Below are 25,878 nucleotides of genomic sequence, written 5' to 3' on the forward strand. Positions count from 1 at the left end.
ATGGGGAACACCATCAGGGCCCTCGTGGCCTTCATCCCTGCTGACCGCTGCCAGAACTTCGTGGTCAGAGACCTCCGGGAGATGCCGCTGGACAAGATGGTGGATCTGAGTGGGAGCCAGCTCCGCCGCCTGCCCGTGCACGTGTGCTCCTTCCGGGAGCTGGTCAAGCTCTACCTGAGTGACAACCACCTCAGCAGCCTGCCTCTGGAGCTGGGGCAGCTACAGAACCTGCAGATCCTGGCCCTGGATTTCAACAACTTCAAGGCACTGCCCCAGGTGGTGTGTACTCTGAAACAGCTCTGCATCCTCTACCTGGGCAACAACAAACTCTGCGATCTCCCCAATGAACTGAGCCTGCTCCAGAACCTGCGGACCCTGTGGGTCGAGGCCAACTGCCTCACCCAGCTGCCAGATGTGGTGTGTGAGCTCAGTCTCCTGAAGACTCTGCACGCCGGCTCTAACGCCCTGCGTCTACTGCCAGGCCAGCTGCGGCGACTCCGGGAGCTGAGAACCATCTGGCTCTCAGGCAACCTGCTGACCGACTTCCCCCCTGTGTTGCTTCACATGCCCTTCCTGGAGGTGATCGACGTGGACCGGAACAACATCTGCTACTTCCCCAGCCTGGCCCACCTGTCAAGTCTGAAGCTGGTTATCTACGACCACAACCCTTGCAGGAATGCCCCCAAGGTGGCCAAAGGCGTGCGCCGCGTGGGAAGATGGGCAGAGGAGACACCAGAGCCTGACCACAGAAAAGCCAGGCGCTATGCTTTGGCCGAGGGAAGCCAGGAGGCACCTGCCCCACCTCCTCCACTTCCTCCTACCAACTCCTGAGGAGCTTCGGCGGTAGGTCAATGCCAGGAGCCCAGCTGGCATCTCCGGAGACCTCTCCAGTGCTCTGGGACAGTTAGGGCATCTCCGCCAGCAGGAGCCAGTGGAGTCGGATGAAATCCCTAAATCACACCAAGAAGAAAAGTCTGGCAAATCTCTCTCCCAAAGGGCAGCATGACAACTTCCTTGCCAGAAAACCAGTCTTTCCAAGTAGGTATTTTGAAACAGTGAAGAGCAAGGACTGGGGCTCTGTGGCCTCCTCCACTCTCCAGAGTGGCTGGTCAGGAGGCCGTGAGCACCTCAAATAAGGACTTTGTAAAGAACTTACCGAAAAAGACTGTCTCCAGCCCTTTGCAAATGTATTTTCTTACTATGAGTGACCACAAATGGTATGAAAATATGACTAATTCAGGCCTCTTTAAAAGGACATTTCTACCCAGTCAGTCACTCACAGAAAGACCGTGCTGTTGCAAAGGCTGCCACCTTAAACTTGACAGTGGTTCGTGCTGACTTGGCTCATTTTTCCTAAAAGGTTTGACCCAAGGTCTGCTCTGAACTGTTTCCTTCGCTGACAATGCTAGAAGTCATGTCGGAAGTGGAACCTCTCCATGGCAATGTGGTCTCATTCATCCAGCCTTGTGGTAACCCTGGCTGCCTGTGGAGAGGCCCCACTGTTTCCCTGCCATGGAGGGAAACCACGTTTCCAGAATCTACCAGGTTAAAGGGAGTAGGTGGGGGATCTGTTCACTTGAAACAAGCACTTGGAAATTTGGATTGCAGGTTGTGGTATAGAGGCAGCTTTTGCCTCTTTAGCCTCAAGTACCTCTGATTTGATTTGATTTTTGTAGGTAGGGTCCTTTTGATGATCAGTGTATAAACGTAGGAATTTTGGACATTTTTAAAAGTATGTAAATTGTGACCTTCTTCCCATGGATACTTTAAAGAAACTGCTCATTTCATTCATTTGAAACAGGGGGAAGTTGTTCTATTGGTGTTTGTACAGACCAGTTTTAGTCAGTAACGTATCTCAATTTTAATGACTCCTTGCTGTTGGACGAAAGCTCATGAGAGTAAAATGTTCCTTTGCTACTTGGGGGGCAGCAGGGAAAGAAGCTGCTGTCAGTGGGTGATTTGAGAACACAATTCTTTATGTAAAAAGAATGACAGAAATTCTTTAAACCTTTTTCAGCAATCAAGGACACTAAAATGTCATCTTAACTAAAACATACTATTAGCTTTTTGCCATAAAAGCATCTTAACCCATCAAAGTTTGGTTCTCAAATGACATTACACAGCAGGCTGTTTTCATGTTTTCCTACCACGGATATTTCTTGGTAAACCAGACGAAGTTTCATATCACAGTCTTCCTGTCACCACTCCCAATCTGTAGAGTACCTGCAACCCACTGATTAAACTTTAATCATTAAATGTAATAGGTTGCCAAACATTTAACTCCTTTAGTAATGAGCCCAGATTTCTATTAGACAGGCAGTATTTATAGTCTATTTACTCATTCCTAATGATTGAAACTAAACTATACTCAGTTCATGCTAGAAACTTTCTGCCCACAGGCAGCCTTATGATGAAAGTTTTGACTTTTTAAAAATATGGTTTTATTGATTTCAGAGAAAGGGAGAGGAAGTTAGCAACATCAATGATGAGAGAGAACCACTGATCGGCCACCTCCTGTACACCCCACCCCCTACTGTGAACAAGCCCGAAACCTGGGCATGTGCCCTGACTGGGATTCAAACTGTCATGGGTCATACGTTGACGCTCAATCAGAGCTACACCAGTCAGACTTGACTTTAATGCTCACCTGAGAGAGAAACCAATGTGAGAACATCCATTGGCTTTCTCCTTTACTTGGCCTTACCAAGAATCAAACCCAAAACCTTTTGGTGTACAGGATGACGCCCCTTGTTTTGGCTTTGACTTTCTTTTGACCCTGTCTTCCCCCTCCTAAGACTAACAACCCACCTTTTCCAGTGTGGCCCCATGACCTACGGCTACAAGCCATAAGGCAAAGTGAAACCACATGAGCTACACAGAGTTCCCATATAATGAGCTACCCAGTCTGAATCAAATGTTAAATTATAAACATTTGCACACAAACCTTTTTCTTTTAAAATAATACATAATAAACATTTCTCAAACAATATGATTAAGAAATCACCACTGATTTTGCTATACAAAATATTTACACTATAGGGTTTCAATCAATTTTAATATAGTAACTATGTAAATGCCTATTTCCACTTCCATTACTCTTTTTCTTGAAATTCTGACACAATTAGAAAGTTAAAAAGCAGAAAATGTTGAAGCACCAAATGTAACTTTACTTATGATTTTAAAAGTCCGGAACCTTAAAGTGTTATGCATCAGAGGAAAATCTCTTCCAGAAGTTTGTACAGAATTTTAGCTTCCATAAATGAGTGATGCCAACCAAAATACTTTAATATGCATTCTATGGAAATAAGCCAATTTTTTTTTTTTTTTTTGGTCCTAACATGTAACATGTAATTTCACATTTAAAAAGTGGGCATGTGGCATAACAGTCATGTAGACTCAAATTTTAACTAAAAGCGCAGTGTGGTATGATGATTAAGAGCCTGGCCTTCAAACTACCTGAGGTCAAATCCCATGTTTGGCATTTACTGGTTACCATCTGTGTACCTCAGTTTTCTCATCAGTAAATGGTTAAGTTCCTACCTCTCAAGTACTACAAGGATTAAACTAATACTGTGTATAAAGAGCACAGAAAAGTGCCTGGCAGGCGACAGTTGATGTTTACATACCACATTCTTATGCCATGCAGCACAATACTTATATTTACCCTACTATTAGTATAGTTCCTTGCTTGAAGGAAAAAACATAAATGCCATAGAAAAAACTTTTCCGTTTTCAATAAAATTTTCAACAACAGTATCTAGTCTTGAATAGGAGAAATAACTGCCATGTGGTCAAATGCTTCTGGCTTATCTAAATAGGAAAACACAGACATAATACTAAAGACTTCACTTTTAAATTTCTAAATGAATAGACTTTGCCCTTTCCCTATGTATTCTAGAATCAACAATATCACCAAGTACAGTTAAGTCCTCACTTAGCATTGAGAGGTTCTACAACTTTAAGCAAAAGGACATATAAAACCAATTTTACCATAGGCTGATATAAACAGGAGTTAAGTTCCTACAGCATCTTATCCACGTCATGAAAAATTGAAAAGAGCATGAGGAACTGCTGTACTTGAAAACATGAGGCTATTCCTTGGCACTAAACCCTTGTGAGTCCTGAGGGGCAGGAGGCCTCGGACTAAAGACATGGGTGTGTATCTGCTAGACACTTTACTCTCTGGCCTTTATCACTATAAAAAAAATGCATACACCTTTATAATCTCACTACCATAGAACGGGTATTAACACTGTTAAAAAAACAACTAAGTTTATGTTTTTCCCTTCTGGACTACTTCTGAACAGGAAACAAGTGATATTTATCTGTGAATCTCCAGTGCCTAGTACAATTCTACCAAGTTACCTGAATTTTGGAGATTTTATCAGGCACCCAGCCCAGGCATGGTATGTGTACTATCCTCAGGGTCTTGCGTAAGTCAATTCATATAACCTTTTCAATACCTGTATGTACTGTATAGCTCACAATTTAAAAATGAAGTTGTGAAATCACGTTTGCCGTATTCTTCCTATTGAGAAGCTGGAATGTTCTATAGTAATTCTAATTTTATTTATTTTTTAATATATTTTTGATTTCAGAGAGGAAGGGAGAAACATCAATGATGAGAGATGCCTCCTGCACACCCCCTACTGGGGATTGAGACCGCAACTCGGGCATGTGCCCTTGACCAAAATCAAACCCGGGACCAACACTCTATCCACTGACCCAAATAGGCCAGGGCAATAATTCTAATTTTAAAAACATTAAGTCCTCTTTACACTTGTTCTATGAATGTTCTACTACACTAGTCTAGGCAGACTTTAGGAAATAATTCTATACAAAGAGTATTCTGTTAACTTTTATCAGTCAGGTTCCTGGCAAAAAAATTCATTCACATCCCCCCCCCACACTCCCACCCCTGCCCCATACGGTTTACACGGGGAGACTTTAATACAGGAACTATTACTGAACAGGATTGAGGGAGGGAAAAACCAGTACTGAGGTGGTAATACTGATACACAGAAACCAGAACAGCAGCAGCTGTCATGACCTATATGGCTAACTGAAAAGGTAACAGAAATGTTACCCAAATCCAATAAGAGCTGAGAGCCATAAGAGGGGCTGCCCTGTGAAGCAACTATTGGTACGTCTCACAGGGATACAGCCACTTCCACAAGGAGTGAAAACAGGGGGAAATAGTGATTCCTTCTCCTACCATTGCCTCCTGAGTTAAATCACAGGAAACAAGCACACAAAGAATTGTGAAGCAGTCATACAGGGAAAGCCTCAAGGTGTCCAAGCAGGCCAAGAACAGACCTTGGCTTGAGGAGAGCTCAAGAGAGTAATCAGCACACATTCTCCTGCAAATAAAACCCTGAAGGCTACTAGAAGAAATTTTAAAATCCTGAGCATTTAGACTATTTTCTATGCAGTGATTATTAATGTACATTCCAAATCTCTATTTCCATGTTACAGAAGTCTTGTGAAAATAAAGATCACTGCTTCCATATTTTGTTTTTGAGTTAACAAAAACTCTATTCTAAAACTCACAGAAATTAGAAGGGCCTACGTTAGAACTTCACCTCCTTGTTAACTTGGGCCCTAACTGGTTTGGCTTAGTGCACCCGTTCTCAACCTGTGGGTCGCGACCCCTTTGGCAGTCGAACAACCCTTTCACAGGGGTCGCCTAAGACCATCCTGCATATCAGATATTTACATTACGATTCATAACAGTAGCAACGTTAGTTATGAAGTAGCAACGAAAATAATTTTATGGTTGGGTCACACCATGAGGAACTGTATTTAAAGGGCCAGAAGGTTGAGAACCACTGGCTTAGTGGATAGAGCTTCGGCTGCAGACGAAAGGCTCCCAGGTTTGATTCCGGCCAAGGGAATGTACCTTGGTTGTGGGCTCAATCCCCAGTAGGGGTTGTGCAGGAGGCAGTTGATTGATGTTTCTAACACTCCATCTCTTTCCCTTCCTCTCTGTAAAATCAATAAAAACATATTTTTTAAAAATTTTGTTAACTTGGAGTATTCTAGGGCAATGACAATAAAATCTGTAAGGGCTTCAAGGTTCCTGAGATCAGTCCCCAGTGTGGGGCGTGCAGGAGGCAGCCAATAGATGATTCTCTCATCGCTGATGTTTCTCTCTCTCTCTCCCTTGCTCTCTGAAATCAATAAAAATATTTATATTTTTAAAATGACTCTTTCCCACTTGAAGTAACAAAAACCATCATAAATTTTCCTACATAAGAGAGCGCGCTTAGGCTATACAAAATTAAATGAGTACTGAAGACTAGGTATTTTCACTAAATAAAAATAAATGGTTAGTTAATAAAGGTTATGTATAACTGAGAACCAAAAAATTTGTGTATGTGTATCACATTTGACTTGGACGTATGTTAACCAAGATCATTATTTCATTAATGTTTAAGGTCAATCAGTAGTTAAGTTGAAACAACTCTATACTGAAAGTACAATCATCCATACCCACTAAGTGACAAGTAACAAATCACTAAAAAAGGTAAGATGTAGTAATTGTTCAAATTTTTATTTTGATGCACAGTATGAGAAATGTACTTTTAAAACAACTGAATTTTATGGAGCATGAACAGCAAATAAGTTAGACCCATGTTAAAATGAAAGGTCAGCTAAATGTCTAAATTTAAGGATATAAGAACCACAGATCAATTTCGATTCCATAGTCTTCTTTAAGAAGTCGAAGTCTTTCAAACAACTTTGCTATGAACTGGTCCAGAGCATAACAGCATATAGGAATGCTTAACAAGGGTGGTGATCAGGGACACGTTTCCTGCAAGGATTATACAACATACACTTTAGAAAAAAGTCAATGTGAGAATGAAAAGCATGATTGTAACCTAAAGTTTATATTATTAAGACCATTATAATCCAATTCTCTACAAGATGTTTTTACCTAACATCCCTCAATTATCATTTTATTAAGAAGACTTTATATATCTATGAAATATGGTCTATAGTAATTTAGCAGTTCTTAACTTCTTGTCCAAACAACCTACTTAAACAAATACGTCATTTTCCAGAAAATGATTAATATGTATTTTCCAAAAAATGGTTAATTCATGTTTGCAACTACTATGTGTTAGGGAATTTTACTAAAATAGTCAAAGACAGTTACTCTTAACCAGAAACTGTAAAATGACAAGGCGTAGGAACCTCCAGATGAAAATCTCTGGATCACTATTCTAACTGAAGGAAAAAAAAAAAAATCCAACAGGTAAGGTGGTGATGGGGTCGAGTAACTCGCCAATAGTACCTCTTACATGTTAAACTTTTATTCTCTTGTAACCATATAGTGAATGGCTCAGGAAGGTGGCATGGTAGGGGTACTAGTGAAATTATTTACTTAATGCCTGTTCAAGAAGCTAGGACTTGAGAAACACTGCTTCTAATAAACACAACAGTTACTAGGAAGAGAAGCAGAAAAGCATGAATACAGACTCAAGGAGAATAGACAGCATACTGGAATCATATAAAGAGATAAATCATAATTGCATTTAGTCATCTTTGGTGGCACTACTTCCAAAAAAAACTTTCTGTCATCTTCTCCTTCTTACCAATTTTCTATTTCAAAATATGGGAACTGGTGAGGGAAGTGCTCCTCATTATCCTATCTTCCTAGGACCAGAAGCAGGGAATCTCTAGATTTTTCATTCCAGTCCTCTTTCTACTACATCACAGACTTAAATACCATTTCATCTGTTCTCTCTACATCCAAATCACTATTCTCTACTCTTTCCTTCCTCTAATAGTATTATGATAGTTGCCTCTCACAGAAGTCAATGAAATGAATAATGCAGGGTTCTGCACAAAAAAAGTCATTTGTAACTTTGGGCTTTTAAGGTACAATTTCCTATAGCATTCCAACTTCCTTCCTATTACTCCAGATTAACTCCTTGTGCTCCTGTCTAAAACCAACTCCTGCTCTTATTCTCTGATCTCCCATTCACAGAACTCCTCAAAAAAGCAGTCTATATACACTTTCTCCAATTCCTCTTTTCCCACCCCCCTCCATTCCACTAAAACTATTTGTCAAGATTACCAATGGCCTGTGATTAAACAATTTTTTTCTAATATTTTTTAATTGATTTTAGTGAGAGGAAGGAGGGATAGAGAGAGAGAACCATCAATGAGAACTATCAATCGGCTGCCCCTACTGGGGAACGAGCCTACAACCTGGGCTTGTGTCCTGACCAGGAATCGAATCATGACCTCCTGGTTCATGGGCCAACACTCAACCACTAAGCAATACCAGCTGGGCATTAAATCCAATTTTTAAGGTCAATTATCAGTCCTTATTTTACTTGACCTATTTGCATCATTTTGACAGTTGATCACTCCTCCTTCCTAAATCCTTTCTTCACTTGGCTTCTGGATACTCATTCTCTTGATTTTTCCTCCCACTGTAGTAGCAACCCCCCGCTATTCCCACCTTTTGTATTATGAAAAATCTCAAATATAAAAGCAGAGGTTATACCATGAATCCAGTTTGAATCTTTCCAAACTGGAATTCTTCAGTGTTCAGTCCTTAAAACTGCTTTCCTTTTTTAACTACATTCATTCCCTTGGGGATTGGGCCAGTCTAATGGCTCTAAATAACACACATAGGCTGACAACTCCTACATTTATAACTATAGCTCCAACTTTCTCCTAAACTACAAAGTCAACTACCCAACTCAACTATCAAGACATCTCAAATTCCCCAATTGAAATCCCCTTCTTCCTTCCCAAAGCCATCTTAGATAAGAGAAATTCTATTTCTCCCTACAAAAACCTTGAATTAGCCACAATTCCCTTTCCTCTCACTTCTTGCATCCAACCCATAATCAAATCCTACCTTCAAAGTATGTATCTTTTACCAACCACTTCTCACCATCACCTTCACTTCTACCTCCTGGTCCATGCCACCATTCCCTCACATCTCCCTGAACCATCACTAACAGGTAAAAAGAAATGATTTTGGTAACTATTAATAAGAGTAACTAAAATTATTAACTGAATATTCAAAAGTTAAAATTTTCTTGCCATTTAATCATTTTAATGTGAATGACTTTTAAAAGAATTTGACATCTTAGAAAAGCTGATATAGGAACATGCAAGAAACTCTGCTCATTATGTGCTTAAGAATGTCGGTATGGCCCTAGCCAGTTTGGCTCAGTGGATAGAGTGTCGGCCTGTGGATAGAAGGATCCCGGGTTCAAGTCTGGTCAAGGGGACATGCCTGGGTTATGGGCTCAACCCCAGTAGGGGGCATACAGGAGGCAGCCAATCAATGATTCTCTCTCGTCATTGATGTTTCTATCTCTTTCTCCCTCTCCCTTTCTCTCTCAAATCTATAAAAATATATTAAAAAAAAAAAAAAAAGAATGTCAGTATAGCTCTAGCGGGTTTTGCTCAGTGGATAGAGTGTCGGCCTGCAGACTGAAAGGTCAAGGGCACATGCCCAGGTTGTGGGCTCGATCCCCAGTGGGGGGCATGAAGGAGGCAGCCGATCAATGATTCTCTCTCATCATTGATGTTTCTCTCTCTCTCTCTCCCTTCCTCTTTGAAATTAATAAAATAAAGGAACTACAGGAAACTCATCGTTCTAAAAAAGAAAAATAAAATAATGTCAGTATGGAAAAGTGTGCCCAGGACAGGAAATGAGTGGAGCTGATCCATTATAAGATATCAGCTCTTCCCCTGCCCCCAAGCTCTCTGGTTCTTGACCTTTCCAAACCTGGCTTTTTATGTGCCGTTCAATCCTGAGAGCTACCCTGTGTCACCATACCCTACACCCCTAAGCTTTTCTGGCTTAAATCTAAGAGTTGTGATTACATATTTTAAATAACTTGCGTAATACTTTTATCTAGGCAAAAATGGCTACACTTTCTATCAACTACCATATCAAATATATGCAGCTACCTGTTTGTTCCCATGTCAATAATTTTTTTCTAAGAAATGTTTTATAAAGTGCTCCAATACCTTGGTGCTGCTTTGATGATATTATCCACACGCAGAATCACCTCTGCTGCTTCGGCTGCACTCAGAAGAACTTGCCGTTTCACTTGGAAACTTTCTGTTATGCCCAGTATTGCCATATCGCCAATAGTACCTTCCTTCATATCTGGAAAGAAAAAGTTTATACTAAACAAACTATGGTTTTAACAAGTATCAAAACATCACTAATGACTTTTAAGAAATGAAATTAATCCTGTCACAAATAATAAAATTACAGCACCCAATGACTCGTCTATGACTCAAGAAAAGCCTTTTAAAAAATCAAAACATCAACTACTGATTATTTGTATTAATGGAAAACTCCTAAGTCAAATAATGAATATTTTATACAAAATTTTATACTAGATCACCTACCTATCTTGAACATATATATAAAATTATTATAGAAAATTTGCTCACTAATTATCATAATTCTTAAGCACTAGAACAGAGAATTTAGAAATCAAATAGGTTTCTTCTTGTGAGAATCCTAACCTCATCTTCATACAGATCATTATTCATCAGCTCTCTTGTCCAATGGCCAGATTACTTACCCTCTAAGACTGTTTCTATAACATCCTGAGTAGTTTGTTGGGATATTTTTCTATCTGAATTAAATTTGCCTTTTTGGCCACTTTTATCTATGTGTCAGAGATCTGCATTCAAGAATGTGTCAGAATAAGTCTACTGTGAGATTAGGAATTGATACTGATTTTATTACAATAGGTATAGCGAAGTTTACACTTATTTCAGAATGTAAGTACTGTTTATGTACTTAAATTCTATAGTCATAATATAACAAACTAGTTACAAGTCTTTTAACTAGATTTATGCCTTTTATGGAGTAACAAAGTTTGGCAGTGTTGAGAATATGAAGTAAAACATTTTCCTAGATTATGTAATGCTTACAAAAGGGCCACAGGAGTCTTTTATATGGTTACCATGATAATTCATTTTTTTAAAAAGGTAAAGAACTTGGTAAAAGTTACTCTTAACTACTACAAGGTCCCAATTGATTTCTTACCCAGTCCAGCAGTTGTATTGCCTTCACTATGGGCAGCTCGGAGCTGTGCCACCAGATCTGCACTGTCATAGCCTGCGTTGTCAGCTATAATAGTAGGCAACTATGAAGTAGAGAAGACAAATGGTTATTATCTATTCTAGTATAATTCATTTACGCTTGCCCTGGCCGGTGTTGTCCAGTGGTTAGTATCAGCCCAAGCACCAAAGGGTCGAGGGTTCAATTCCTGATCAAGGGCATGTGCCTGGGTTGTAGGTTAGATCGCTGGCCCCGGTTGGGGCAAAAAATATCCTTGGGTGAAGATTAACAACAACAAAAAAAAACATTTATGCCTAACTAGGATAGCTTTTTTTTTTTTTTAAATATATTTTATTGATTTTTTACAGAGAGGAAGGGAGAGAGATAGAGTTAGAAACATCGATGAGAGAGAAACATCGATCAGCCGCCTCCTGCACATCTCCTACTGGGGATGTGCCCGCAACCCAGGTACATGCCCTTGACCGGAATCGAACCTAGGACCTTTCAGTCCGCAGGCCGACGCTCTATCCACTGAGCCAAACCGGTTTCGGCTAGGGTAGTTTTTTAAAAATACATTAACACTGTAAAATCTGCTTCCCTTTAATCACTACTCAAAGAGGATAAACTCCAGAATCAAATTTGTTTTTTTTAATCCCCACTTGAGGATATTTTCCCATTGATTTTTAGAGAGTGAAAGGGAGAGGGAGAGACAGAGAGAAACACCGATGTTAGAAGAGACACATCGATTGCTTGCCCTCCACATGCCCTTGACCAGGAACAGAGCGTGCAACCGAGGTACATGCCCTTGACTGGAATTGAACCCAGAACCCTTCAGTCCGCAGGCCTACGCTCTATCCACTGAGCCAAACCAGCTAGGGCCAGAATCAAATTTTTTTGTTTTGTCAATCCTCATCCAAGTATATTTTTCTATTGGTGTTTAGAGAGTGAAGGGGGGGAAGGGGAGAGAAAAAGAAACATCAATGTGAAAAAGAGACATCAATTGGTTGCCTCTAGCACAAGCCCTGACCGTGTGCAGGGTGATGCTCTAACCACTAAACACACCAGCCAGGGCCAGAATCAAATGTAAAAGTAGTGTGAACCAGTTCTTTTTCTTAAAGGCAAGAAAATAAACATTTTGTGTCCAAGTTAAAAAATACTAGTGCCCTATTGCACGGATTTGTGCACATTAAAAGGAAATTACATAGGTGACTGGCGGGGTGGGACTGGGTGAGACAGACGGGACATGCCCTGGAGCCAACCTCCCATGGTCCCTCCCTGGCGAGCCACACCTCAAAGGGCGTCTGCAGAGTGAGCGGGGTCCCTCTGGCAGGTGGGGTCCCTTGGCCTGGCCTGCGGGGATCAGGCTGAAACCAGCTCTCTGACATCCGCCAAGGGGTCCTGGATTGCCAGAGGGCAGTTCTCGGGTGTCGCACCCCAGAATGGGCTTCCTCCTCTCTGGTGCCAGGGTGCGTCACCCAAGAACCGCAGCTGCCCAGTCACCACAGCTGCCAAGTCACCGCAGCTTGGCAGCTCCTGCGTTGAGCGTCTGCCCGGTGGTCATCGGGTGTCATAGCTAACGATCAGATGGTCAGATGGTTGCTTAGCCTTTTATATATATAGACTAGAGGCCTGGTGCACAAAAATTTGTGCACTCGGGGGGGGAGGGGGGTCCCTCAGCCCGGCCTGTGCCCTCTCACAGTCTGGGACACCTCAGGAGATAACGCCCTGATGGCTCAGGCCTGCTCCCGGGTGGCAGAGGGCAGGCCCAATCCCTAGGTGCAGCCCCTGGTCGGGCTCAGAGCAGGGCCGGTTGGGGGGTTGGGGCACCGCCCCGTCACACTCAAGGCAGGGTCGATGGGAAGGTTGTGGCGCCACCCCGTCACGCACAGAGCAGGGCCAATCAGGGGGTTGGGGCGCTGCCCCGTCACTCACAGAGCAGGGCCCATCAGGGGGGTTGGGGCTCCGTACCCTGTCATGCACAGAGCAGGGTCGATCAGGGGGTTTGGGAGCTCCCCCCTGTCATGCACAGAGCCGGGCCCATCAGGGGGTTGAGGAGCTCCCCCCTGTCACGCTCAGAGCAGGGCTGATCAGGGGGTTGAGGAGCTTCCCCCGTCATACACAGAGCAGGGCCCATCGGGATTGAGGAGCTCCCCCGTCACTCAGAGTAGGGCCGATAGGGGAGTAGGGGCACCGTCCCCTGTCACACACAGAGCAGGGTTGATCAGGGGGTTGGGGCGCCGCCCTCTATCACCCACAGAGCAGGGTCGATCAGGGGGTTGGGGCGCCACCGCTCTCACACTCAGGGCAGGGCCAATGGGGAGGTTATGGCTCTACCCCGTCACACACAGAGCAGGGCCTGTGGGGTGGGGGGGGTTGGGCGCCGCACCCTGTCACATACAGAGCCGCAGGGGGATCAGGGGGTTGAGGAGCTCCCCCCATCAGGCACAGAGCAGGGCTGATCAGGGGGTTGGGGCACCTTCCCCTGTCACGAAAAGAGCAGGGCTGATAGGGAGGTTGTGGCCCTGCCCCCTGTCACACGCAGAGCCGCAGGGCTATCAGGTGGTTGGGGCGCCGCCCTCTGTCACGCTGATCCAGGTGCTGGGAGGCCTCGCGGCTCTGCTGATCCCGGTGCTGGGAGGCATATTACCCTTTTACTATATAGCATAGAGGCCTGGTGCACGGGTGGGGGCTGGCTGGTTTGCCCTGAAGGGTGTCCTGGATCAGGGTGGGAGTCCCCACTGGGGTGCCTGGCCAGCCTGGATGAGAGGATGAGGGCTGTTTTCAGGCTGGCGGGTGACTGAAGCTCCCAACCACTCCTTTTTTTCTTTTTATTCTGGGCCAGCTTTAGCTCTGGCTCCAGCTCTTAGGCCTCCACTCCTGAAAGCAGGTATCTGGTTTGTTTGGGTTCTATAATCGAGACACTGTATCAACTCCAGCTCTGAGATCCCGGCTAGCTGAAAGCAGGTTTCTGGGGTTTTGTTTAGCTTCTATATTTGTAACAATGTTTCAAACTGCAAGCTCAAAGGCCGGCAAGGCAGGCGGGGAACGTTGGAGTCCTCCATCACTGAAGCAAGCAAGCCTCATGTTCGCTTCAAGCTGCCTGGCTGCCGGCCGCCATCTTGGCTGGCAGTTAATTTGCGTATCGCCGTGATTAGCCAATGGGAAGGGTAGCGGACGTACAGCTAATGACCATGTTTCTCTTTTATTAGCTAGGATATTTAATTAAAAACCATCAAAACCAACATAATTTAAGTTCAGATCTCTTATTTTTAACTTACCATTCTCAGTGCTTTAGCATAAGACTCCATTGCAACAGCTTCTTTACCTGGTGTTTTATTGGCAAGCTGTGACACAGCATGAGCCATCAGCATCTCTGAACAGCCTATGGATTAAAAATTAAATAAAATACTATTATGCTTAGTTGTCTCGAAGACACTAAATTACTGACTTCCCTTAGATATATCAAGCATTTGAAAATTAAGTGCAAAGGCAATATATAGTTTCTATAAGAACCATTAAAAACCACTTACAATTTATACTATACTTTAAGAAATAAAATGTTTTACCTCCTCCATAAACTGTTCTAGAATCCTTCACAGTTTGTGCAAGAACACAAAGAGCATCATGCAAAGATCTTTCTGCTTCATCTAAAATTTGTTGAGTGGCACCACGAAGAACAATAGTGCAAGCCTCACCTAATGTTAAAAAATAATATGTCACAATGAGCATTTAATTATAAAACATAAAAATTTGCCTTCTATCATTTATGTAAGTGTTGGTTATATTACTTTGTTTTGAAACTGCTATGTCTTCCACTGTTACACATTCTCTACCAGCAACCCTTGTTCATAACAGTTCTAAATTACCTAAAAAAACAAGTATGTTGAAAATGCACTGTTCCCAAAGATAAGAATATAAGGCTGACCTCAAAAGAGATTACTTCACAAGAATTAAGACACATCATATTCTAGTAACTATATAACTGTTTTTTGTGTTTGTTTTTTTCATTTCAACAGAGCCTAGCAAAGATTTAGGAACCTAAACCAGGATCTACATGATCACTCACCAAGGGCTACCCCAGAAAAGTGAATGAGCGTGTCTTCTCCAATCATGACTTCCTCAATAAGCTTGCAACTTCCAAGCTTCACAAGTTCTGGGTGGTCAAAGGTAGAGGCAATTTCACCACCTATGAACATAATTAAATACAAAACAGGTTTAAAACTTGTTTTTTAACAAGCAGTAATGGACAGATAACATTTTAAAAAATTGATTACTTATTATATGCCAACCACTGTTTGAAGCACCTATGAATTGGTTTAGACTTTATAACAAACCTAATGAGATAGGTTCCATTATCATTTAGAAATGATAAAATTAAGGCAAAGAGATGTTTCGTTTCTTATCCAAGGCTACACAGCTTGAACAAATAAGGTAAAGCTAGGTAGGATCCAAGTCCAAGCAGTCTGGCCTCAGACCTATATACACATACTGTATACTACAACCCACACCCTGAAAGGTTAAACTGAAACTTCAACATTTACCTTTAAGTCAGAATTTAAATACAGATTCTCTTCTGAATCTAGTCTAGAAGACCAGTACTCCTATGACCCAATTTCTCAAAACAACAATGAAAATATTTGACTAGTCCTATTATGTCAACAGTATTATGAGAACAGATGTACAAATTTTGGAACCAGCTTAAATAGTGAGCACTTGATATGTGCTAATTATCACAATAATTGAAATGTCTGAGAGTTCCTGTAATGCCTCGAAAAGGGGGAAATATATAGAGAATTTCCAAGAGCAAACTTAATTGAGGTGTCAACAAAATAAACTGTTTTCTAGACTTGAGACCATATCCCAAAAATGAAACTAATTTGACTTTTGAAAATTTTCACTTATCCTACACTCATTCATCTACATCTGCTTACAAGGTACTTGACATTTGTAAGAACCAATTTCACACACTTTGACAACATACAAGCTAATAGAATGGGAGTCACCCTGGGGTCAAATTCAGTTGGTGTGCTTAGTGCAGCAAATTTTTTTCTGAGTATGTGTCTCAATTTCATGTATAGGATCAACTTATGATATCAACTTATCCCATGAATGTGCTGTCATTCACATTTCTTATGTCTTTAATTTTGTTGCAATAAAGGAGCAATTACATAAACATGAGCACCTCAAGTTTAATCACCTTAAGCATCAAGTGTGCAATGGCTTTAGAGAACTTTAATTAGAATAGGTAAATCCACTTCAAAGCAATTAATAAAAGAAAAATGCTTCTTTTTAGGTCAAAAGATTATGCTTCCCAGATTATTAAAAATGGCTGAAGAAAGGAAACAAAACAACAACAAAGGGAAAAAAAAAATGGCTGAAGAAACAACAAAAAGAGGAAAAAAAATGGCTGAAGAATTCTGAGACTAATTCTACTCTACATTAATTAGTACCCTTTACTTATTTCTAATACTCATGGCAGTTCCAAACTTAATTCAACATTCCTGGTGGCTTTACCTCCCAAACCCCAATCTCCTCAATTCTCACTGCCAGATCCCAACTTTCCAACCTATTCATTCATTTTCAAGAACATGAAAATTCAAATAGAGGTTTTTAATACTTAACCTTATCTGTAAACACAATTTCTATTTCACACAACTGGGATATCACTCATAACTGATGTTGGAATATACTAACTTTTCATCATACATTGCCGAACTGTTTCACACTTATTTCAACATTTATTGCTTTCAGAAATGTTTAAAAATAATAAAAACAATGTTTAAATTCTTGACCCACTCTCTGGTATATTGTTAAGTGTTCAGTAACTATTCTATCATAATTGTACCACCATGCAGGGCACAAAGCATTAAACTATTCACTTAGCACTAGAAATAAATACGTTAATAAACTAGATTAAGACATATCCTTTTTTGAAGCTCCAGCTTATATATAGACTTTATGTTTAGAACAGTGGTCCTGTGAGTTTGAGAAATAATGTAGTATGAATCTTTAAAACAATACAACAAAAAGAAATCTATACCAACAGTAAGCCTGACATGTAATTTAATTTCTGTAATAAATAAAAGCATAATACGCTAATTAGACTGGATGGCCTTCCGGACGAGGGCTGCGAGGGAAGGCTGGGTCCAGATGCCAGAGGGAAGCTGGTGCCGGCAGCCAGGGCTAAAAAGGCCTAGTCTTGCACAAATTTCATGCCTCGGGCCTCTAGTGTTAAATATAATGTGTTGACCAGCATGGCTCAGTGATTGAGCGTCGACCTATGAACCAGGAGGTCATGGTTCGATTTCTGGTCGATCAGGGCACATGCCCAGGTTACTCAATCCCCAGTGGGGGGGTGTGCAGGAGGCAGCAGATCAATGATTCTCTCTCCTCATTAATGTTTCTCTCTCTCTCCCTCTCCCTTCCTCTCTGAAGTCAATAAAAATATATTTTAAAAATAATAATGGGGGTGGGAGCAGGTGGGTAGAGGTCAATGGGGGGAAAAGGAGACATATGTAAAACTTTCAACAACAATTTTAAAATAAATAAATAAACAAACAATGTAACTAAAGATATCCAAAAAGTTTAAATCAGGTTTCAGAATAACAGTTTATATTCCAAACTCCTTAAAGGGATTTCTTTGTACTCTCAGCAATGAGTTATATAGTTGACCCTTGAACAATAGTGTTTGAACTGCATGGGTCCACTTATGAGTGAACTTAAAAAACTGGATACGTGCAGTTCAAACCCATGTTATTCAAGGGTCAACTTTTTCCATTGCAGTTGGGTGCTAACTATTATGTTTTTGTGAACTTAAGTTATATGGGATTTTTGACTGTCCGGGGTTGGGAGTTGACTCCCCTAACCTGCCCTGTGTTGTTTGAGCCAACTGTACTAAAACTCAATAAATCCAAGAATGATTATTATGTCTGAAAGAAATTAATGACTTTTTCCCATACCTGTGACAAGAGCCAGGCGTTCTACACCTGCAAAATCTGCATGTTCAATAGCCATAACACCAGCAGCACCAAAGAGCTGTTCAGGATAATTATAAATTAATTGCCTATAAATAAAACACATAAATACATTGTTACTTCACAAGATAAAATACATTAAACTAAAAAAAAAAAAAAAAAAAAAATTTATTTACCGCAACAGAAATCAAAGAAATTAGAAAATACCATTAAAAAAATTAGAAAATTAGAAAATACCATTTCTCAGCTATACAATAATTTATAAACTGTAATACATCCCGGCTAGTATTAAAAACAGGTGTTCCTTTACACCAGTGGTTCTCAACCTTCCTAATGCCGTGACCCTTTAATACAGTTCCTCATGTTGTGGTGACCCCCCCAATTTCATTGTTACAAATTGAACATAATTAAAGCATGGTGATTAGTCACAAAAACAATATGTAATTATATATGTGTTTTCCGATGGTCTTAGGCGACCCCTGTGAAAGGGTCATTCGACCCCCAAAGGGGTCGCGACCCACAGGTTGAGAACTGCTGCTTTACAGTCAAACTTCAGTTCTTGAATGTCTTCCATCTTGAAAAATTTGATTCTGGACTAAGTTGTTCAGGGAAAAAATGTGTTAAGTAGTCAAGCCAAGCTTCTTGTTGAGGAACCAAACTTTAGAACTGACAACCCTTTCAGCATGACAAAAAAGGTCTCAGGTAACCAAGGAGAGAATGCTTTTGATGCTGGGTAAGTCTATGATTAGCACAATTTTAAAACATAAAGAGGCCATTAAGAGTGCTAATGTTGCTAAGGGTGAGAAAGAAACGGTGACAGGTAATTGAAGAGGTAGAAAAACTGTTGATTTGGATAGCAGTTAGCCAGTGACAGCATTTCAGAGGCAGCCATATATGAAAAAGCGAAGATGCCTCATACTGACTTCCTGAAACTCCTGGAATGAGTGCTAAAAGTTATTCATGTAAGGCAAGAAGGGGCTGCTTAGATAAATTTTTTTTAAGAAAAGTGATTATATATTAAACAATACATTAGACATGTACTATATAAAACAAAGGTTAAAAAGGAATCATTTGAGAATCTGGAACTAAGGATTAATTCAATTTACATTATTTCTAATGGGAAAAAATGATTTCGTTTTTGGAAAAATCACTTTCCAAACAGCCTTCCAGAATGAATTAAGTTTAAGAACCAAGGTTCCACTGTATTGCTACTGGTAGTATAAACTGGAAAGCAATTTAACAGTAATGCAACAAAACCATGTCAATATTCATATGCGTTAATTCCACTCCTAAGAATCTACAACAAGAAAATTTGGTATTAAAGCATGTAATGAAGATATTGTAATAATTTTTACATAGAATAACAAAATTTGCCAGTGATGCAATGTCCACTAGGAGAGAGCTTGTATAAATCACAATTTACAAATTACAGAAAGTCTGTAATTCTAAGTAAAAACATATAGATTTAAAAAGTGAGGTATAATGCCCTAACCGGTTTGGCTCAGTGGATAGAGCATCAGCCTGCGGACTCAAGGGTCCCAGGTTCGATTCCGGTCACGGCCATGTACCTTGGTTGCCGGCACATACCCAGTAGGGAGGTGTGCAGGAGGCAGCTGATCGATGTTTTTCTCTCATCGATGTTTCTAACTCTCTATCCCTCTCCCTTGCTCTCTGTAAAAAATCAATAAAATATATTAAAAAAAAAAAGTGAGGTACAAGTTTACAGCTTATGAAATTAGACTACCACACCTACAGACATACACAAAAGTCAACTTTTGTAAAGGAAAGACTTTCTGACTAAGACCCTAGATTATTACTTCTTTATACTTTTCTATTTTCCAAAATGAGCATATGTTACTTTTACAACAGGAGTAAAAAGAACATCGGTTTAAAAGTTTGTAAGTTTTTTAAAAAGCCCAATTATAATTAGTATACAGTAATGTACTGCTAGGCAAAATGTCTTATCAGATTCACAGATTACATAGTTTAGAAACTTACTTTTAAAAAGCCCACATTTAGCCTAAAATAATTATTTTTCATTAAACATTATCTCTCAAAGTTAACTGCAGCCATTTCACTGAAATGTGATGTTCCTCTTGGTATTTTCCCCATTCAAAATAATCCATAAAAGCTTTCATTACTGACAATTAAGAATACATGAAAAAGGTTTACTTATATTTTTTCATTCAAATTAAAAGAAAAGCCCTGCCCTAGCTGGTTTGGCTCAGTGGATAGAGCATCAGACTGCAGACTGAAGGGTCCTACGATTACTGTTCTACGATTCCAGTCAAGAGCACATGCCCAGGTTGCAGGCTCGATCCCCTGTAGGGGGTATGCAGAAGGCAGCCGATCAATGATTCTCTCATCATTGATGTTTCTCTCCCTCTCTCCCTTCCTCTCTGAAATCAGTAAAAATAATTTTTTTTAAAAAAGCCCTAGAAATTCTTAATATTTTCATCTCTTCATTGTTTTATCTCTATGCTTTTAGTTTTTTGCTACTTCAAACTCCCATCATTTAATACGAAATTAACTTTCTCCTCCAAATGTATGTATATTATAGCCAAAACTATAGCATATCTGCCAAACAGAAAATTGTTACTGTTAACATAAAAAGGGTTAGTAAAGTATAATCATTAAATATCACTAAAATCATTGTAATGCAAATGCCTTGTGTACAATTATATTTCTATCTAGGAAAAAAAAGCAGTTCCTAAATAAATCAATAATTCCATATAAAGGATTTCCATAAGTCTTTTTAGGAAAAAAAAATCCTTTCCTAGATCGTTACAAATATTGTTGGCACAAGAATGCACAGACCTGTTAATAAAGCAATTTATCCCATGCTTAAGAATACGTTCAACTTTCTCCTTCATTTTTTCCTTTTCTGCTTGTTCTATTTCAGCAACCTTTGCTGTAGAATCAACTCTTACACGGGAACCAAATATCTAAGAGGAAAGCAGAAAAATAGCATCACTTTCATTACTCTTCAGAGTTCTGTAGCATATACATTTTTATGTTAACACACCAAAAAACGTGCATGTGCATATATTCATATATATTCTAACCTCTATGGTATAATGGATTCCCAGCCCAAGTTTATAGCAGCTAGCAACTAGTTTCAAGAAATGTAAACATACCTTTATTTTGTCTGTATCCATACCAGTATTTGCAATAAGAATTTTAGCATTTTCAATTCGCTTTGGTTGATTTACTCCAATTTTTTTATCCAATAGAAAGCCTACAATGTAAGGATAGTAAAATACTTCAAGGTTGAATTAATAACTCTTACGAAGTTGTTGCTTTATCAAATTACTTTCAAAGAATGCATTTAAATCTAAGACTTTAATGCTTAGACTAGATCCTATAAAGCAGTGGTTCTCAACCTTGGCTGCACATTAGAATCACCTGGGAATCTTTTTAAAATCCTGACTTCTGGGCCTCATCCTCCAGAAATTCTGTTTCTTTGTTATAGGGTGAGGCCACAACATTAGTAACAAAGAAACAGAATTTCCGGAGGATGAGGTCCAGAAATCAGGATTTTAAAAAGATTCCCAGGTGATTCTAATGTGTAGCCAAGGTTGTTGATTTTTATCACTGTTCTAGTGGAATGCTTTATAGCAGTGGTTCTCAACCTTGGCTACACATTAGTGTAATGTGTAATTACACACGGACAACGGAGTCTGACAAACCTGGCCCCAATCATACCCCTGCTGCATATAGGCTATGTATGCAACCTTAGACAACTTATTCAACCTTAGTTACTCATCTGTACACGGGAATATAACCAGTGGCATAGATTATTAGTTACCAGCATAGGACCCTACTGATTTAGAACTATCATAAGAACACAGTCTCTCTCTTCAGGCTTCTTTCAGATGCATATGTAACTTTTATTTTATTAATCCACTAGAGGCCCTGTGCATGAAAATTCATGCACTTGGAGGGTGGGAGGGGTAGGTCCCTCAGCCGGGCATGCACCCTCTCGCAGACCAGGAGCCCTTGGGGGGGATGTCTGACTGACGGCTTAGTCTGGCCTCCCTCTGCAGGAGGCGGCCAAAGGGCGGATCAGGGGACTGCAGCAGCTGGTGAGTGGCCAGCCCTGCCCTCCCCCATCACCCCTCCACCACTGCCTGCCACCACCACCCCGATCGCCGTCCCCTCCCTCTGCCCACTGGCATCCGCCTGCTTGCCAGCCCCACCCCCTGCCAACCAGTCATTCTGCCGTTCAGTCGATTTGCATAGTAGGGTTTTATTATATAGGATTATCATCTTGAGTTTTCTGCTCTATTAAGCTAAACCTAATTCTCACTATCGTAAGGAATGAGATTTTAAGTAAAATTCCTATGAGAATGCCTGGCACAGAGCAGACATTCAAAGAATGGTAGCTATCCTTGTTTTATCTTTCCCTACCACCAGCCCCTATTAGAAATGATAGAGCCCTTGCACATAAATTCAACCAAGAATATTTTCATAATTATTACTCCCTTTGGAAGATAAAAATGACATGCAGCAATCAATACCTGGAAGCTAAATCACTGAAAGCAGAAATTGGAAAGCACAACTTATTCTTTTTTCCTTCTCTATAAAAGACAATGCCTACTCCACTTTCTACAGGCCAGCTTATGAAGTAAACACAATGGTAAAGGTACTTGGAAAATTCCTACTTTATGAACAAAATACATCAGTATAGGGAAATAGCACTTGCTAAGACTCATTTATCACTCTGAGAACACCAAGAACTATATCCTCAACACCTGCCAACTAAAAATGATCTGACATATTAACCCAGACCCTTCCTGAGAACCCAAGTAATCCTGGAAAATGCACCATTTGAAAACAGCTGATTTTAGTAAAACTGTAATTTCTCTTTACTAGAGACTGAAAATATCTTCATGGTGTAAAGTAAAATCTGGATATTATCAAAGAATGCTGAGATGGTGTGAGGTGAAGGACACTGTCAATTTAACAAATGGATTGAAATGACAAAAATGGTTGCAATATAATTTTTGTCCTTAAAGACAGGTTTTCTGGCTTTGAACAGTCACTTGTCCCGACTCGCTAAAAACAGGATTCACAGTATTTAGCCTTCAACCTCCCATCAAAGCTTGTTTTCCCACATTCAACATATATACATACATACCTTCATCTAAATAGGAATCCACCAGACTTCCTCCTAGCTTCTTGATGACATGAATTGCCTCCAGATTACCAGAGCCCTTCAATCAGAGAACAGCTTCTACAGCTAACTTTGTAGAGTGATCTTGTGATGAGTAAGAAGTTTTAAGGATAATGTTGTTCCTGCAATGTTCATTAAATCTTGGCAGGATTTATCTTCATCAGAACTATAAAACCACCAAACAAAAAAATCATGACTTTTCTCAATGAAATGCTCAAGTTGCTTCTTCATTCTTAAATGCTTCTTCCGAGGTACCAACCCTAATTTACTTTGCAAAATTTATCAGGATACATGTCAGTCAATTTCATCCCAGTCAGGACTCACGTGATAAGAATTAAACCACACCAATAAGCAAGAAATGCAAATTAAAGAATACTATTTTCCCCACTAAACTGGCAAACTACTAAAAAAGAAACACAAGCACACAAAAGCATACCAAATGTTGTCAAGAACATGGGAAAAAAAGGCACCGTTACACAGGCAGTGAAAGGGTAAACTTTTTCCTGGACAATTACTTGTAATGTAAATTAAAGCATGCACATTTGCCCAGCTAATGTTGCTCAGTAGTTGAGCATCGACCCATGAACCAGGTCAGGGTTAAACTCCTAATCAGGACACATGCCCCGGTTTCAGGCTCAATCCCCAGTAGGGGGTGTGAAGGAGGCAGTCAATCGACGATTCTCTCTCATCATTGTTTCTCTTTCTCTCCCTCTCCCTTCTTCTCTGAAGTTAATAAAAACATATTAAAAGAAAAACAAAACAAAACAAAAACCACATGTTATCTTTGAATGCAGCAATACTTCTTGAAATATTTTCTGAGTAACAAGTTTGCCACAACATAAAAGTTAACACTGCATGGGTCAATCAATAACCTCTTAAACTGATAATGGGTAAATATCCTGGATGGCTATTTGGCAGTATCCATTCACATTTTTCCAATGCACACACCCAAGCAAACCTTGGTATCTACTCCTAAACTCCAACTACAGATAGGTAAATTACACTGTAATGATATAATCAAATGCATACCTCGTTTAAAAATGTTGTACAGATACCCACAAATCTGGTTGTTATTCAACTGTGTTAAAGAGGCTCATACCCCTCTACACAATGCTATCATTTGTTTTACTTATGATTAGGCAAAAAATAAAAACCCAAACTTTAACTTTAATGGCTATCTCTGGAGCAGTGGTCGGCAAACTCATTAGTCAACAGAGCCAAATATCAACAGTACGATAGAAATTTCTTTTGAGAGCCAAATTTTTTAAACTTAAACTATATAGGTAGGTACATTGTTATTAACTTAATTAGGGTGCTCCTAAGGCTTAGGAAGAGCCACACTCAAGGGGCCAAAGAGCCGCAGTTTGCCGACCATGGCTCTAGAGGGTATATGTGGGGTTTTAGGCTGGGGCAAGATGAAGCAGCAGGATCATGTTTGTGTATGTTTTTCTTGTTCTCTAGACTTCGTGCATGGAGCATACTTTGGACAGAATGTCGACTGTTTAAAACAGTACTATTTTGGTATACCAACCCATGATCAACTGCAGAATCCAACAAAGACTGTCTTGCTGCCTTTGTGGCTTCTCTCCAACCGGCAATGATGGTCTGAGGATGAATCTTTTTTGCAATTAAAGATTCTGCTTCCTATTAATAAACAGTGGAAAATACTTGTCAATAGTAAAAACGTAGGATGTAAGGACTTGATTATTTCTGACATTCAAAACCACAGAAGCAAAAAACAATTAAAATGACATTAAAGTTGCTCAGATAGTCTTACCCTTAGTAATTCTGCTGCTAAAACAGTAACAGAGGTAGTGCCATCACCAACTTCATCATCCTGAACCCGTGACATATCTAGAAAAAAAAGTTATTAACTCACTTATATTTGATTCTGCCTTTTAAATTACTTCTCTGTAGCTTAGCTAATCCTCCAAAAATACCCACTACCAATCCAAGTCTCACTTAACTAAGTCTCCTCACCTGATAAATTCTTTGGAACTCTTCAGTCTGAAATGCAATACTTTTACTATCAATAATTAATGGCACTCCAGAAGCTTGCATTTTAATAATGACAATAATTAAAAAGTGGACAACAGTTCATTAAAAGTACAATTGGTCAACACAGCCTATTTAAAATTTATTTCAAGCCCTGGCCAGGTAGCTCAGTTGGTTAGAGCATCATCCCTATACAGCAAGGTTGCAGGTTCAATCCACGGTCAGTGCACATACAAGAATCAACGAATGAATGCAACAGTAAGTAGAACAACAAATTGATGTTTATCTCTCTAAAACAAATAAAAGTAAAAAAAAAAAGTTTCAAAATGTTAACAAATCAGAATCATCTTCAGACTCACCAACTAAAACTTTAGCTGCTGGATTATCAACACCAATGTTTTTTAGAATAGTTGCGCCATCATTGGTCACCATAAGAGAGGCATCTCGTCCACTGCTTAAAAGAATTTTATCCTAAAAGGAACATATTTGGCTCAAGTTAAGATCTAATTACAACTTGAACCCTACATGGGTCAATCAATACCCTCATATACTGCTAATGGGTAAATCTCCTGGATAGCTATTTGTCAGTATCCACTCAAATTTTTTCAGTGCATTCACCCCACAAGCAAACCTTGGTCTCTACCCCTAGAAACACTAGAAGAACAAGGGAGATA

The 25,878-nt window shown here is 40.0% G+C and overlaps 2 protein-coding genes across 2 annotated transcripts in view; one reads left to right on the forward strand and one right to left on the reverse strand.

Annotated features, from left to right (window-relative positions):
- On the forward strand, positions 1-16,419 carry LRRC10 (leucine rich repeat containing 10). Its single transcript, XM_036298080.1, has 2 exons — positions 1-1,038; positions 16,353-16,419. The coding sequence occupies exon 1, from the start codon at positions 1-3 to the stop codon at positions 829-831; it is 831 nt and encodes a 276-aa protein (XP_036153973.1). The 3' UTR covers positions 832-1,038; positions 16,353-16,419.
- The window catches only part of CCT2 (chaperonin containing TCP1 subunit 2), a 22,096-nt gene continuing 2,750 nt past the window's right edge, over positions 6,533-25,878 (reverse strand). Inside the window, 14 exon segments of the mRNA XM_036298069.1 lie at positions 6,533-6,814; positions 10,006-10,147; positions 11,045-11,144; positions 14,338-14,441; positions 14,626-14,754; positions 15,126-15,245; positions 18,019-18,122; positions 20,851-20,978; positions 21,171-21,271; positions 23,174-23,296; positions 23,299-23,375; positions 24,741-24,853; positions 24,987-25,063; positions 25,564-25,675. Coding sequence (XP_036153962.1) covers positions 6,784-6,814; positions 10,006-10,147; positions 11,045-11,144; positions 14,338-14,441; positions 14,626-14,754; positions 15,126-15,245; positions 18,019-18,122; positions 20,851-20,978; positions 21,171-21,271; positions 23,174-23,296; positions 23,299-23,375; positions 24,741-24,853; positions 24,987-25,063; positions 25,564-25,675 — 1,461 coding nt within the window. The 3' untranslated portion in view covers positions 6,533-6,783.

The sequence above is a fragment of the Myotis myotis genome, unplaced genomic scaffold (assembly GCF_014108235.1).
Source record: "Myotis myotis isolate mMyoMyo1 unplaced genomic scaffold, mMyoMyo1.p scaffold_m19_p_3, whole genome shotgun sequence".
Classification (NCBI taxonomy): Eukaryota; Metazoa; Chordata; class Mammalia; order Chiroptera; family Vespertilionidae; genus Myotis; species Myotis myotis.